Here is a 16,881-nt window from a genome sequence, read left to right as displayed (position 1 = left end):
GAAGTTTTCAGATATAGTAAATAAATTCCATTTATGCTTAAGTCAGTTTGATTTAGCTTTTTGGTACTCATCATAGAAATAGTCCTAATTAACATGTGTTCAGAGTAATGGGGATAGAGATCTATGTTGATAGCTGAGATTAGTATAATTCCATTAATAATATTTTGGAACATTTTGAGGTAAGATGAATGAATATAGTCCTTGAGCTGCAAAAATTTATTTCTTCCCTCCTTACACCATCTTTGTGGCCCCTTCAGAAAAGGCACTCCCCCGTCTTCTCCCTCCTACCTCCATGCCCTCCTCCCAAGGAAATTTGTTTTTTCTAGTAGATGTTTATGAAATAAATGCCCTTATATCCCTGTTTTCCTCCCTTTGGAAGCAGCTGAGGTGAGAAGAGCAGGCAACCCTGTGTCTATTTAGAAAATAATATTTAAAGAAAGAGACAGGCACGTATATCGTTGTAAGCTTTTTCTTTTTTTCTTTTTTAGAATTGAAGCTTATGAGTTTATCTATGCCCACTATATTCATAATTACAATTTAATATCTGCATACAAAAGCTATGTAAAAATTCATTTTTCCCAAATATACAAATTTTCTTTTTGGATAGTTTAAAACATTTTTGATCACAGATTTTAACAGAGTTTTAGGCTGAAAAAAATATTACCAACCTAGCAATATCACTTAACACTGTTTGCAAAACACATTATCTTCCAATGACTGTAAATCTTTTCCTATTCTGTAGCATTTTTCTGATTCTCAGGGCATGAAAACATTATGGGGGGGGGCAGGAAATGTGTTTTCTCTGGAGAAAGCATAGAGAAATAACTTGGCTGTATAATCAGATGAAAAATGCCAAGTTAATTAGGAAGAACCAAAATAAAGGAGTAATGTCAGTTCATTTATGCCCTTACATCTTTTATATCAATAATACCTGTGTAATTAAATAAAGTGTCTTTTGTCTTACATTGTGCTCCGTAATTTACATGAGTATTGTCTGCATCCTGAGGAGGACAGATTTATATTTGATTGTCTTGTGCATAAGGTGGGTCAGCTTTAACTGTGCAACAGAAAGCCACAAACAGCGTTTTACCTGCACGATACTGCTCTTGAAGGCGGCATTAATTAATGTGGAAACACACTAGAAATGCACACTTTTTGCGTTTGCAAACATTTATACAGCACAGTAAAAATTCTGTGATAAGGCCAAACCTTTTTTCCCCCTAGTCTGGTTTTTTTTGTGTGTGTGTGTGTTTTTAATGTTTTTTTTTTTTTTTTTTAAAGATTAAAGTAAAATGTTTCAATTGTAAAAAATACACACCGGGCAAATCCTTACCTGGATAATAAATATCTACATCACAGTACAATAAAATTTCTTCTCTATAAAATTTAAATATGGATTATAGTCTATCACTATCAAAAGAAACACTATGCTAATATTTCCATATTATTAAAATAACAGGAAAAATTACAAGCTTATTTTAGAACCTGATGCCGTAGCTGTTGGAAAGGGCAAAGAGATTCAAATGTCTGTAAGCACTCTCCTTCTGGAGAATAACTGCGGCTTGGTTATTCACTTAAATTCCGTTTGTGAAAAAGGTTTAGCCTTACAAACGCTGGCTACATTTCAAAAACCATAAGACCGATTTCATAATTTATGACTCATGCATCAGAAGGTCAATATGACACGAATAGGTTAGAGTTCCATAGAAGAAAAGTGTATCACTGACAATGACATGCTTTGAGGGTGCTCAGCAGTTCCATGGAGGCTGAGTCTGTTGGGGGCTTAGTGTGGTGGAGGGGCCAAGACTTAGGCACCTGTCCACAGAAGAGCAATTGAGAATGGCGTTGCTGGAGCAGAGCCGAGCCTGGCGGTCCACTCCGATGACTGACGACCGCACTGCCAACGGAAGAGGTGTCGTGTAGGGCACGGGTGAAGGGGGGTATCACTGGGCTGAGGCATCAACACGGCAAGCACGTCATTGAGGACCGAGGCTCATTTGACTAGAAAAAGCTCTGAGGCAGCACGTAGTGTGTTCAGCAGAATCATAAAGAAGAAAAGATCTTATTTTTTTTTTTTTCACTATTTCTGGAAATACTGCACATCTAAATTGAAGAGTAAAGTACACTTGAGGATTACAAACACACACACACGACCACCCACCCACACACACACCCCACACCACTCATCCCCCCGAAATTAAATGATTCATAAATAAGAATCCCAGTTGTACAGATATGTTCTCCTTCACTGGGATGTCTCCCCTCCGTGAGGGGTTTCAATCAGGTTCACACTTGATTTGAAAGCCCGGACAATATAAGAAAAAATGTTTAAAAAAAAATCCAGAGTAAATCCCTCCTGATTGAGTTTTATGAGATGGAGTCTTGAGATGCACTAAGTACCTCAACCAGTTACAGAAGAAATGAATCATTTTGACCCCAGGGTCATGATCCTTAGAGTCCTTACAGCCTTTCCCTTCAAACTGAAGTACTTTAAGGAGCGTCCTGCTCAACATAAAGTATTCAGCCTTCAACAAGAGTTTCAGATCAGTAGTTTGCCTTTTTAAGGCACTCATTTTAGGAACTGAGGATCAAACATAAATTTACTTGGAGCTAGCTGGATTACTGTAGATACACTGTCCCATTTGGCCAATGCCCAGCCATGGTTAATCCCCAAAGCATTCAGATTTAGCCTTAGACCTGGCTCTGTACTTGTATTTGAGTCTGGGTGTATCTCATATACTTCAGAATCTCTGTCAAACAAATTGAGGAAGCTGTCCCCGGAGGGCTTGATGCCCAAGGGGTCTGTGAACCCTCCAGTACCCTTCCTACTTGCCTTCCTCCCATTCCCTTCTGAGAGAAAACTTGCCCCTCACCACAGAGCTTCTCAGAGTTACCCTGGAGCGTAGAAGGTGATTCAGCATTGTTTCAAAGAGTACTTCTCCAAGGAGAGTCAACAGAGGGAGCTGAATTGCTAACACAGCGAGGGCTTCAGGAGACTGGCTAGAGACTGGCTTAGAGAAAACAAAACAAAACAAAACAGTCTGTAGATAAAGACAAACTTTATCTTCCCCTACTTCCTTTCTTTGCTTAGCTAGTTCCATAGTGATAGTCTTGTTTCCTCTTCCTGGGAAGCCAGTAGCTTTCACACATTAAACATATATTTTTCCTTCCAGATTATTCCCAGTCACACTAAGGTTTTTCAGTGCTGTTCCTCTCCTTTTTCCAAGGCCATCCTGCTTTTCTCTACATACTTGATGAGTAGTATGTCAAATTTGTATTTTGACTCAATACCAAATATGCATTCCCTAACTGTTAAAGGGCCATAATTTCTAATAAAGTTAAGTAAAGCTAAAAATTTGAATTATGAAAGAAACCATCAAAAAGGAATAGATTTTTCCCCCCAGAAATCAGTACACTAGTAAGGATGGGAAGGATTTTAAAGTTCATGACTTTCTCTCAGCTGAGAAAACCAAGACCCAAGGTTACAAAACCACCAGTTTGACAGAGCACAAACTAGAACTCAGGTGTCCTGACTTCTGGGCAAGTTAAAAAAGAATTAGTCCACTTGGTTTTCACAGTGACTTGCATTCCTTTGTTTTTTTAGGTAAATCTCACTGATATGGCTTATTTTCCCCAATATTTCCAGGATAAGGCAGTTCAAGGCAGGTAAAGGAATGGTTTGTGTCTACTATGCCAGTGAAGAACAAGATACATTCAGTTGCCTGGGTACATTCTTTGCCCATTTTTTGAAGTTGAAATGATCGGGGATCACCATGGGTTTTCTGGGCACAACCTACTCCAGCATTTGTCATCAGGGAGGAGGGCTAGGTAGGGAAGGTGAGTGAGGTTCGTGTATGTGGGCTGCAGGTATTTTCTGTGAGTTATCTGTCAGGGCAATGCTGTAAGAGAGGCAGAGTGGGTCGGTGTCCAGACCAGGCTTTGATCAGTGATAGTCAGGCCTGAGAGAGGGAAAAGGGGACTTGGAAACATTTGTGTGTAGAGCAAAGAGCTTGAGGATCTAAGACCAAAAGGAACCATCAGTACATGAAGAGACTCTCAGAACACTGCACTTCCTTCAACTCAGAATGTACCACACTAATCTTGCCTCAGAATTCCTCCAGAACAAGGCTCAAAATTCAGCTTGTTATCTCTCCTTGATTAGAAGATTTAATCCGTAGGGAAATCTGTTGTCAGCTCAGCAAAGATGCAATCAGGATTAAATAACTTCAGGAGTTTGGGAGATGACAGATCAGATGTCATTGAAAAGTGACAACACTCTGTAAATAGGTTTGATTTCTGTGGAAATTTTCTCTGAGCCTAAACTGTAAAGAAGCCTTCCTTACTATGAGGTAAGACTATGTGAATTTTTGGAAACTGTTGAGTCACTGACATTAGTTAAGTAAAGTTTTCTAATTTCTTTGGGCTCACTGAGGAAAATCGTTTCCCTTGTTGGCCTCAGTCAGTCAAATACCTGCATATCTTTGAGTCACACCCTTTTATAACTTGAATTAAATCATAGGATTATAAAAATTATAGTGAAAGGACAGCTGATTTTTCAGGAACAAATATTCCTATACATTCCAGGTTATGCTGCCAGGAGAGAATGAAGGGTGAGGAAAACAGCGTGCTCTTGAATAGATAAAAATAAGTTCAGATCTTTCCCTAGAAAGCTGAAAGCCACATCTAACCAAAGTTGGTCTGTGCCGTGCTAATTTGAGCCCTGCAAAAATCAGGGCTGGATCAAGATGACCATATTATCTTGGTTTTAAGGCTTCATTAGTCTTCTGCCACGCCATTTTGCTTGCTTGAGTCTCTGACCAGGGACAGATGGGAGCTGGTGATGGCTTGGTGCTGGTGAATTAATGATTGTCCCCACCCCACCTCCACAACTGTAAAACCTTCAAAGCATTCACATCAAAGGACTGGAGAACAAAATGCAATAGTTACAAGTACCCGCATTCAAGGGGCAATTTCATCCATGTCTATGCTAAGGACTACCTCCCTTTACCCCCAGTCTCTCCCAACACAAAGAAACAAAGGAACAAACAAAAAAGAGCTAGGCAATGGAATGAAATGACACCCAGTAGTGCTGTAGGAATTATGAGAATGAAGTCAGTCAGTCTAATCCTCGAACACTTCCAAGAACAATGGGGGAAAGAGTTCCGTGGGGCATTCCACCTTCATGTGCAGGAAGCGGCTGGCATGGCAGGCTCCAATCATCCTCAGGTCTGTCACCTTCATCAGGAGCTTTGGCCAAAAGTGTGTCACATGATGTTTTCGGTAATTGATATAGTGTTCAAAGGCCAGCAGGAAACTATCTTGGTATTTTTCTATTCTTTCAACACAGGCGAGCCCTGGGCGGTCTGAGGGGAAGCAAGAAGATGGATGTTAATTCAGAAATGGAAAGGAGAAGGTTTGCTTTGTCCATTTTAAGCCCTTTAGTGTGAAGTGGACAGATCTGGGGACCTATCAACTCCTAGGAATGAGCATGGATATAACATGAACTCTGGGGCATTAAGAACCAATGGTACCAGGAAAGTGTCATAATTTACATAAAAGGAGTTGATGCTTTGTTCAGATAAATATCTCTGGGTTAGCCACATCACCTCCTTGGTTGGAAATGGCTATGCCTCCCTCATAGGAGAAGCCTCACCTACAGAGTTGAAATATTGTGCATAATAAGGGAAAGATTTTGAGTTTCCACTGGCTTTCTGGCAGAAAGGGGAAGACAAGCATGGACATGCAGAGAAGGGGAGATGTGAGAAGAGATTGGAAACATTGCAGGAGGCCTGAATGCCAAAGGAAGAGTGTCAGATAATAAATTCTCATGAAGACAAAGAAGTACAATCTCCAATTTTAGTTGTTTACCTCCTGTAATGAAGCACTCCTTCCCTTCTCTAATACAGTTAATAAAACTGCTACCTGTAGCAGCCTTGTGTTGGGGTGTTTTGGGGAATTAAATGAAAAGAAAAGAAGCTAGCATTGCCCCGTGCGGAGTAAGGACGAATTACATTGGGAAGTTGGAGCTAGAGGAGACCATGACCATGTAATGACCAAGAAATCTTCCCAAGTCTTGGGAGGACTGCTGGCCTTCCATAATATATGGGGAGGGGACTCAAGGCAATTTCACACAAAAGATAAAGGGATGTCATGAGAAGGCTAGATGACTGGGGAACATCCAGGCTACAAACACTTAGGTTACAAAAGTGGGTACAGAGGGAAGGTACCTTAACATACTAAAGGCCATGTATGACAAGCCCACAGCTAACATCATATTCAACAGTGAAAGGCTTAAAGCTTTTCCTCTAAGATCAGGAACAAGCAAGGATTCCCACCCTCACCTCTATATTCCACATGGTATTGGAAGTTCTAGTCAGAACCAGTAAGCAAGAAAAAGAGATAAAAGGCATCCAAATTGGAAAGGAAGAAGTAAAACTGTCACTATTTGCAGATGACATGATATTATATAGAGAAAACCAAGAGTTCACCAAAAAACTGTTAGAATTATAAATAAATTCAGTAAAGTTGCAGGATACAAGATCAATATACAAAAATCTGTTTTCTTTCTATAAGCTAATAATGAATTATCAGGAAGAGAAATGAAGGAACACAAACCCATTTACAATAGCGTCCAAAAGAATGAAATACATAGCAATAAAGTTAACCAAGGAAGTAAAATACCTATACTGTGAATACTGTAAGACATTGATAAAAGAAATGGAAGGAGACACAAATAAATGGAAAGATATTCTGTATGCATGGATTGGAATAATTAATATTGTTAAAATGTCCATACTACCCAAAGCTGTCTATAGATTCAGTGCAATCCCTATCAAAATTTCAATGACATTTTTCAATTCCTATTTCACAGAAATAGGACAAACAATCCTAAAATTTGTATGGAGACATAAAAGACCCAGAAAAACCAAAGCATTGTTGAGAAAAAAGAACAAAGCTGGAGGCATCATGCTGTCTGATTTCAAACTATATTACAAAGCTATAGTAATCAAAACAGTATGGTATTGGTATAAAAACAGACACAAAGTTCAATGGAATGGAATAGATAGCCCAGGAATACACTCATTAATATATGGTCAATTAATTTATGACAAAGGAACCAAGAATACACAATGAAGAAAGCGTAGTCTCTTTAGTAAATGAGTAAGAAGTAAGAAGAGTAGATAGCCATAAGCAAAAGAATGAAACTAGACTCCTATCTTACACCGTATACAAAAATTAACTCAAAACAGAATAAAGACTTGAATGTAAGACCTAAAATGATAAAATTCCTGGAGGAAAACATAGATGGTAAGCTGCTTTACATTAGTCTTGGTGATGATTGTTTTGGATCTGACTCCAACAGCAAAGGCAACAAAAGCAAAAATAAAGTGGGACTACATCAAATGAAAAACCTGCAGAGCAAAGGAAACCATCAACAAAATGAAAAGGAACCTATGGAATGGGAGAAAGTATTTTCAAACCATATATATGATAAGGGGTTAATATCCAAAATATAAAAAGAACCCCTACAACTCAATAGCAAAAAACCCCACAACTGATTAAAAACTGGGCAGAGGATCTGAAGAGACATTTTTCTGAAGAAGACATACAGATGGCCAACAGGCAAATCTAAAGTTGTTCAAGATCACTAATCATCAGGGAAATGCAAATCAAAATTGCAATGACATATCACTTCACACCTGTTAGAATAGCCATTTATCAAAAAGACGAGAGATAACAAATGTTGTGCACTATTGCTAGGAAAGCAAATTGGTGCAGCCAGTCTGGAAAACGGTATGGAGTTTCCTCAAAAAAAAAAAAAAATTAAAAATAGAATTACCATATGATCCAGTAATTCCACTACTGGGTATTTATCCAAAGAAAACAAAAGCACGAACTTGGAAAGATATATGTACCTCATGTTCATTGTAGCATTATTTACAATAGCCAAGATATGGAAAGAACCTAAGTGTCCATTGGTGGACAAATGGATATAAAAGATGTGATATAGATATAGATATAGGTATAGGTATAGGCATAGATATAGCTCTATCTATCTATCTATCTATATCTCACATCTAATGGAATTCAGCCATAAAAAATGAATGAAATCTTGACATTTGCAACAACATTGATGGACCCTGAGGACATTATGCTAAGGGAAGTAAGTTAGAGAAAGACAAATACCGTATCATCTTATATGTGAAGTCTAAAAACAAACAAACAAACAAACAAACAAAACCAAGCTCGTAGAAACAGAGCACAGATTGGAGGTTGCCAGAGGGTGTGGGCTGGGCTGGGCTTAATGGGTGAAGGGAGTCTAAACTATAAACTTCTAGTTATAAGATAAGTCATGGAAGTGTAATGTACAGTATGATGACTATAGTTAACGATACTCTATTGCATACTTAAAAGTTGCTTAGAGAGTAGATCTTAAAAGTCCTAATCACAGGAGAGGGGTGCCTGGATAGTTCAGTCAGTTGAGTGTCCAACTATTGACTTTGGCTCAGGTCATGATCTCACAGTTCATGGGATCGAGCCCCATGTTGGGCTCTGTGCTGTTGGTATGGAGCCTACTTGCTATTCTTTCTCTTCCTCTATCTCTGCCCCTTCCCTGCTCACACACACTCCCTCTCTCTCAAAATAAATAAATAATCTTAAAAAAAAACTATTAAAAAAAAAGCCTTCATCACAGTGGAAAAAATTTTGTAACCATATATGGGGACAGATGTTATCCAGACTTATTGTGATCATTTGGCAATGTATACAAATATCAAATCATTCTGTTGTACATCTGAAACTAGTACAATGTTATATGTCAATTATAACTCAATAAAAAATGTTAAAAAATAATTTATAAACCAGGATGGATTCCTCATATAGCTCCAGGGAGCCCTACCGCCCTGCTGCCCAGTTCTTTCCAGTTTTCTCTTTGTGGCTCTGATCGAGTAAGTTCACACTTTAAGTGTCCAGTTATTGAAGTATTTGTATCAGTAAAAATCAAAACAGGATTCTGCTTAATCTGAAAGGAAGGCTCAGCACTAGTGTCTCAATCCACTTCTGTGTTTAAACAAAATACATGGGCTTTTGGAATCCCCTATTTGGCTTGAAATGCAATTTGTGCATTTTTATTTTGTGTCTTTTGTATTTGATGCTGCTGTTTTGTGGATCTCCTCAATCTCTCTCTCTCTCTCTCTCTCTCACCCCTGCCTTCTCTCTTTCTTTGAGTATGCCAGAAGAATTCTCCACAGGATCCTTCGCCTTTTGATCCAAGTAGAAAAGCAACATAATACTGCTCTGGATGTACTCCTTCAAAGGGAAAAAAATAACCCGCGTTTTGTGGCCTTAAAATTCTGTCCTTTGATAAGAGATAAAGATAAGGTGGTCATGTAATTGACACAGAGAAAATGAATGGACATTTTGATCATGTTCAAGTGGTATTAAGCATGTTTATGAAGGAATATTTTAAAGGTCAAAGAGTGTCTTTAACTCTTTAAGACAGAATTTCTCAAAGCTGTGTCCTTGGGATCATGTCCATTTTAGCTCTCCGCTCATCACTGCAGGACCAGTGGTCTCCAGCTGGTAGCAGCTCCTGGAGAAGGCTTTGTGGAAAAGCCCTAAGATACTGTGTCATTGTAATGCCAGACAAAACAATGAGGCTTAGAAGACAATACTGAGGACGGCTGGAGCCGTGGAGCACGGATATGTAGCTATCATTTGCCAACTGTAAAGTGTCTTGTAATATTTTTCTGGTGTTGGCAGTATTAATGAAAAGTTCCCAGGCCATTAGGGTGGAGAAGATTTTTAAAAGGTTTTTAAGTATGTCACGTGGCTCTCCAGCAGTGACAGCATCATCAGAATCAGAGGATGGGGAAGAATCGCCCAGTTAAGTGTTTGACAGGGTTTGGTATCACAATTTTTGCCTTCTCAAATACTCCCTTTATTTACTTTACTGAGATTATTTGTTTAACAATCTGTTAAAATTAACTCACTACAGGGGAAACATATTATTCAGTAAATAAAAATCCATTTGCCGTACTTAGAAGATAGCCGTAAAAACAGGGTGTGTGACAGAAACCTTTATTAAACTTATTTATTAATTATTTTTTTAATGTTTATTTATTTTTGAGAGAGACAGAGCATGAGCAGGGGAGGGGCAGAGAGAGAGGGAGACACAGAATCCGAAGCAGGCTCCAGGTTTTGAGCTGTCAGTGCAGGTGCCCCACCTTTATTAAACTTTAGCTAAAGATTCTTGCTGAAGACTGAGATCCGCTCTGTTATACAGGGAGGTCAGTAAGTGTTAGGCATTCGGGATAGACTGGCACCAAAATGAATCTCTCTCCTTGCCTTATTTAGAAGGAGATATAACTAGAAAGAAAACTGTAAAAGAAATAGCTTTCTCACTATGTGGCTCAATGTTATTTAAAATTCTTTGTACCACTACAATTTCACTAACAATTACCTTGAATCCCCCTCCAGAATATAATTCCCACTTATTTAGTTCAATTTCCTTATTTTAAGGGATACTGAAACCCAAAGGAAAGGGGTTACCCATTTTCTTTCTTTAAAAAAATTTTTTTTTGTTGACTTATTTTGAGAGAGAGAGGGGGAGAGAGAGAGAGAGAGAGAGAGAGAGAGAGAGAGAGAGCATCTGCGAGCAAGTCGGGGAGGGAAAGAGAGAGAGGGAGAGAGAAAGAATCCCAAGCAGGCTCTGAACTGTCAGTATGGAGCTCAGTGTGGGGCTCGACTCACAAACCTCGAGATCATGAGTCAAAATCAAGAGTCGGATGCTTAACTGACTGAGACACCCAGGTGCCCCATCCATTTTATTTCTTTAGGACGAAGGGCCTGGGCTTCTCACTGGCTGTTGACTAGAGACTTCCCTCAGCTCCGAGAGGCCACAAGCAGATCCCTGTCATGTGAGCTTTCCCAGCATGGCAGCTTACTTCATCTAGGCAGCAAGCAGAGTCTCTAGGGCAAGCCTGTTAGCCAGAGGGAATCTTTTATAACATAATGTAACCGAATTGCATGGGGGTGACAGTGAATTCATTGTATTCTGTTGAAGCAAGTCACAGGTTCTGTGCACACTCAGTGGGAGGGGATTGTACAAGGGTGTAAACATCAGAAGGTGGGGGTCATGGGGGGCACCCTAGAGCTTGTCCACCACAGCATACAGCACGGTTCGTTATGCTATTCTTTTCCTGTTTTTTTTTTTTTTTTTTAATGTTTATTTATTTATTTGAGAGAGAGAGAGGCAGAGAGAGAAGGAGACAGAGAATCCCAAGAGGGGCTTGGGAATCCTGATGCGGGGCTCAATCCAATGAACTGTGAGATCATGACTGGAGCCAAAGTCAAGAGTTGGATGCTTAACCTACTGAGCCACCCAGGTGCCCCCATTATGCTATTCTATACTTATGTTTATGTTTGAGACTTTCCATAATAAAAAGATTTTTTTAAAAAAAGTCTGCCATACCTAAATTTTTTGTAGCAAATAAATTTCAAGATGAGCTTCAAAAAAGAAAAAAGGAATTCTACTGAGTTAACTAGGAAGCATGGACTCTATTAAGGGTTCTCATGGTACTTGTGACTGATAATTTACCCATCTATTTAGTCATTTATCCCATAAACATTTTTCAAATTCTGAACACTGGCCTAATTGTAATTAGACATATTTCTGTCTCCAAGAAATAAACAGTCCAGAGGGAGATATGGATAAGTTAAGCTGACAGCTGTCATGCAGAGTGACCCTCAGCTTAACTGAGGGTGCTCTGAAAACGCACAGGGTGCCTCTGAAACTGCCTTCTATTTAAAGACTAGCTTCCTTTGAAGAGTTTGATGTATTTTGCATTTCGTATTTATTATGACACGATCTCTGAAGAAAAAAAAAAGTCTCAGCATTGTCATCTACTCTTTGTGGAAGGAGTCTGAGGCCTTGATCATGAGCTCTAGGCAGGTTAGAGCTGGTTGTAGGTTCTTTGCCGTTCCTCCCATCTAGAGGTGGGCTCTTGACTCTGGACTGGTGCTGGGCCTTGTTTGGACCAACACAACGCGGCAGAAGTGATGCTATATGACTTAAACCTGGGACTTAAGACGTCTGCACTTTCTGCCTTCGTGTGCTTGGAGCTCTCCTTGGAATCCTCTAGCCACGTAGGAGTTCAGCTAGCCTGCCAGTAGAGAGGATGCATGGCGGCCTACAGCTGTGTTTGATGTCTCAGCCCCAACCTCTGCCATCTTGGATGCTTTAAGCCACTAAATTTTCGGGTAATATGCTATATAGCAATAAACTTAAGCTGTAGCTAAGCCATAAACCAATTTTCCTCAACCAGAACTTAATACAGAATGGTGTAGTCACTCATACCCATACCCTGTGTAATAAGCCAGAAGGAGGCAGAGTTGGCCAACTACCATAGGTCAGGCTGGGTAGTGTCTGTTGAAGGTGGATCATCTCATAGAGTCTTTAAAAGGACTCATTTGGGTCCTTCTACTACGCTGGGAGATTGCAGGAAGCATCAGATACCTGACACCCTCCTTCAGTTCCCAGTTCACTGGCAAATCCCTAATTGCTGAAAGAGGATAAGCTATGATTTTGCAGCTAAAGCAGCGGTGGGGACGGGGGGGGGGGGGATGGACTGGAAACTCATCAAGTGATTTGAATTAGCACCAGATAAGCAAAAGCTCTTTCGTTGCCCAATAATGAGTCTGGGAGTACTCACCTGAAGACATCAGGAGGACAGCCTGAAGGAGAGCTACTTCTGTGTCATCCAGGTTGAAAGAAGACAGTGACATGCCCAGGTCAAAGATGGCGTCCGACACCACCCCAAGACCCCCATTCTTCAGCTGGCCCCGCGTCACTGCCATTTCCCCATTCAAGGTTAAAGTCTCACTTTCTGGGTCATAGCGCACAGCAGCGCGAAGGGACATGATCTCCATGCAGCAGCCTTTGAGGAGGATTATCTGGTCTTCACATGGCAGCTGAAAAAAATCAGCCCACGTCAGCAAGAACAAGTGCACAAATGTCAGTAAGGAATAACATGCAGTATTTTAATAGCAACAGGGACAACATCCTGCGATCAATGTCGCTCCTGTACTCTTTGAGGCTATGGCTTTTCCCTTCCTACTTGGCTGCAGGCTTTCAACAACCATTCTTCACGCTCCAAATTGGTCACCAACTTTAACCTCAGTAGTTTGCATTTCTTTTGTGATGGATATAGATCTCTAACTGGGATTACGGTCATGTGCGAGATTGTGCTCATAATCCCTTACTCTGGAGGTTTGTATCCTAACACCAACTGATAACTGCTTGAGAACACGGTTTATGTTAAACTTACCTAATTTTCTCATAGTTCTAACAAGCCAACAGCAGACTCTACTCTTTAGCTGGATTTGATTTTTGAAGCAAGTTTGCTCCTTGTAGGTCTCTCAAAAGGCACAAAAGGGAAAGGTTGCTTATAGATGCACGTTACCCCTGAGGCCCAGAGATGTAAAAGCTTTGCCCAATTTCTTACTTGACACATCCCCAAAGGCAAGGGAATTAAAAGCAAAAATGAACTAATGGGACCTCATGAAGATAAAAAGCTTCTGCACAGCAAAGGAAGCAACCAACAAAACTAAAAGGCAACCAACAGAATGGGAAAAGATATTTGCAAATGACATATCGGACAAAGGGCTAGTATCCAAAATCTATAAAGAGCTCACCAAACTCCACACCCGAAAAACAAATAATCCAGTGAAGAAATGGGCAGAAGACATGAATAGACACTTCTCTAAAGAAGACATCCAGATGGCCAACAGGCACATGAAAAGATGCTCAACGTCGCTCCTCATCAGGGAAATACAAATCAAAACCACACTGAGATATCACCTCATGTCAGTCAGAGTGGCTAAAATGAACAAATCAGGAAACTATAGATGCTGGAGAGGATGTGGAGAAACGGGAACCCTCTTGCACTGTTGGTGGGAATGCAAATTGGTGCAGCCGCTCTGGAAAACAGTGCGGAGGTTCCTCAAAAAATTAAAAATAGAGCTACCCTATGACCCAGCAATAGCACTGCTAGGAATTTACCCAAGGGATACAGGAGTACTGATGCACAGGGGGACTTGTACCCCAATGTTTATAGCAGCACTCTCAACAATAGACAAATGATGGAAAGAGCCTAAATGTCCATCAACTGATGAATGGATAAAGAAATTGTGGTTTATGTACACAATGGAGTACTACGTGGCAATGAGAAAGAATGAAATATGGCCCTTTGTAGCAACATGGATGGAACTGGAGAGTGTGATGCTAAGTGAAATAAGCCATACAGAGAAAGACAGATACCATATGTTTTCACTCTTATGTGGATCCTGAGAAACTTAACAGAAACCCATGGGGGAGGGGAAGGAAAAAAAAAAGAGTTTAGAGTGGAAGAGAGCCAAAGCATAAGAGACTCTTAAAAACTGAGAACAAACTGAGGGTTGATGGGGGGTGGGAGGGAAGGGAGGGTGGGTGATGAGTATTCAGGAGGCCACCTTTTGGGATGAGCACTGGGTGTTGTATGGAAACCAATTTGACAATAAACTTCATATATTGAAAAAAAAAAAAGTTTTGCCCAAAGTCACCCAGTGAATTAGGGGTAGAGGTGGAACTAGAATTCAGACCTCATGGCTCCCAGGGTTGTATTCTCAGTACCTCAGGCACTGGAGTTACTCCACACACTGGAGTTCCCTGCCAGTTCTGTAATCTCATTTTAAGCATATTTGGTTGTCTTGTTAATTAGGATTTGTGATGATGTGATAGCATTTATAACAAACTTAAAAAGAAGAAGAACTTTGTTAGCAAAATAACAAAAAATCAGAATTTTACTTTCTGGCAGGAGAGAATGTTGGATTAAAAGCCACCATCAAAATAGCTTGAAAGGCTATTAGTTAATGGATATTTTTGATGCACTGGGCATCATGCTAAGATTTACAGGTGTCATCTTATTTAATCGTCACAGCAATACCGCGAAGTGAATATTCTAATTTCAATTTCATTCATAAAAGTGGAAATCCAGGCACCGAGAGGTTGAGTGACATGCTAAGGGGTCACATGAGTATTTTGTGGGTGAGGCTAGGACTTGAAGCTAGATCTTTCAGAATCCAGTGCAAAGAAAGAAGAGAACACACTCTTTCGAAATACTTGGGATATGACTAAGCTATCATAAGCAATGAATGTGTAAATCACACATAATTTTTATCTTTTCATTAAATCAGGTACAAACTCTTTTGGGGCAATACTCTTGGCAACACTTGACTAGTTCAGTTTAGGTTGTTACATAAAACTGAAGGTAATACTACTGAATTATATTTAAAATGTTGGGCATTTCATATTTTTTGCTAAGTCAGCCTAGCCACCTTACCATTTAACTTCAAATTACTTAGCTTTTTCTACAGAATAAAAGTCATTTCATATTTGGTTCTGGAATATATGTACATGGGAATTCTCTCCTTCCACTCATTAAAAAAAATGACTGGGGGCGCCTGGGTGGCTCAGTCGGTTAAGCGGCTGACTTCGGCTCAGGTCATGATCTCACAGTCCGTGAGTTCGGGCCCCGCGTCAGGCTCTGTGCTGACAGCTCAGAGCCTGGAGCCTGCTTCAGATTCTGTGTCTCCCTCTCTCTCTGACCCTCCCTCGTTCATGCTCTGTCTCTCTCTGTCTCAAAAATAAATAAACATTAAAAAAAAAATTAAAAAAAATGACTGTGATTTACTTTTATTTAGGTTCTAATTTGTATTCCAGGCCCAAGATCATGGTAGGCAATGGGAAACCCTGAGCTTGGATAGATCCTCCACCAGTAAGATGGAGAATTGGTCCAAGTGGGCACAGGCTGGCTTTAATGCCCATGGGAAATGTCAGCCTCATCAGGGTCACCTGAGGGCTTGTTAAATACATTGCTGGTTCCACCCTCCGAGTTTCTGCATTCTCCAAGCTCTCAGAGGATGCTCATGCTGCTGGTTCAGGGACCCCGCTCTTGAGAACCACTGGCATAGAATGGCAAAGAGAAATTGCTGATCAGATCAAACCATTTATTTTTTTAATCTGTCATAAAGAATGCAAACTTGGGCAGGCTGCGTCTTTGTAGCCAAGTCTGAATCTAGATGAAGTAGATTTCTTTTTATAACTTCCTGTTAATTGGTTCAGATTTAAACAAAAGTTGAATAAGTATTTGTTAAGAATCAACCAATGGTTTAGAAACTAGGCCAGATGCCTTTTCCTTTTAGAAACGTCTGTAGGTTGGGCGCCTGGGTGGCTGAGTCTGTTAAGTGTCCGACTCTTGAATTTGGCTTAGGTCACGATCTCAGGGTCGTGAGATCGAGAGGCCTGTGTTGGGCTCTTTGCTGGGTGTGGAGTCTGCTTAAGATTCTGTCTGTCTGTCTGCCTCTGTCCCTTCCCCGCTTGTACTCTTGCGTGCTCTCTCTCTCTCAAAAAAAAGAAGGGTTTGTAGGATGATGGTAAGATTTGTTTCAACATGTGGGCAAATAACCTCAGTCACCTGCCCCAATACTTTCATTGAGAGGCAGCTGCAAGAGGGCATGGCAGGCAGAGTTGCAGGGGCATTCCCACAGACTCTCTGTCACCTTAGGAGAGCAGCACTCGGGCTGATTGGCAAAGACGTCCGTGCCCTGCATTCCAGAAGTAATTCTTTTCTTTTTTATGTTTATTTATTTATTTATTTATTTAGAGAGCAAGATTGTGAGTAGGGGAGGGGCAGAGAGAGAGGAGAGAAAATCCCAAGCAGGCTCCGTATTGTCAACTCAGAGCCCAGTGCAGGGCTTGATCCCACGAACGCTGAGATCATGACCTGGGCCAAAATCAAGAGTCGGATGTTTAACAGACTTAGCCACGCAGGACCCTCAGAA

The 16,881-nt window shown here is 40.4% G+C and overlaps 1 protein-coding gene across 3 annotated transcripts in view; it reads right to left on the bottom strand.

Moving 5' to 3' along the window:
- Nucleotides 1-455: 455 nt before the first annotated feature.
- The window catches only part of THRB (thyroid hormone receptor beta), a 388,663-nt gene continuing 372,237 nt past the window's right edge, over nt 456-16,881 (bottom strand). For all 3 annotated transcript variants that reach the window (XM_030329439.1, XM_030329450.1, XM_030329440.2), the window contains 2 exons: nt 12,714-12,972; nt 456-5,363 (listed from right to left, as the gene is read on the bottom strand). In XM_030329439.1, coding sequence (XP_030185299.1) covers nt 5,122-5,363; nt 12,714-12,972 — 501 coding nt within the window. In that variant the 3' untranslated portion in view covers nt 456-5,121. The remainder of the gene's footprint in view (nt 5,364-12,713; nt 12,973-16,881) is intronic.

Source organism: Lynx canadensis, chromosome C2, assembly GCF_007474595.2.
Source record: "Lynx canadensis isolate LIC74 chromosome C2, mLynCan4.pri.v2, whole genome shotgun sequence".
Lineage (NCBI taxonomy): Eukaryota > Metazoa > Chordata > Mammalia > Carnivora > Felidae > Lynx > Lynx canadensis.
The sequence above is the reverse complement of the archived record's forward strand: the minus strand, read 5'-3'. Positions and strand labels throughout refer to the sequence as shown.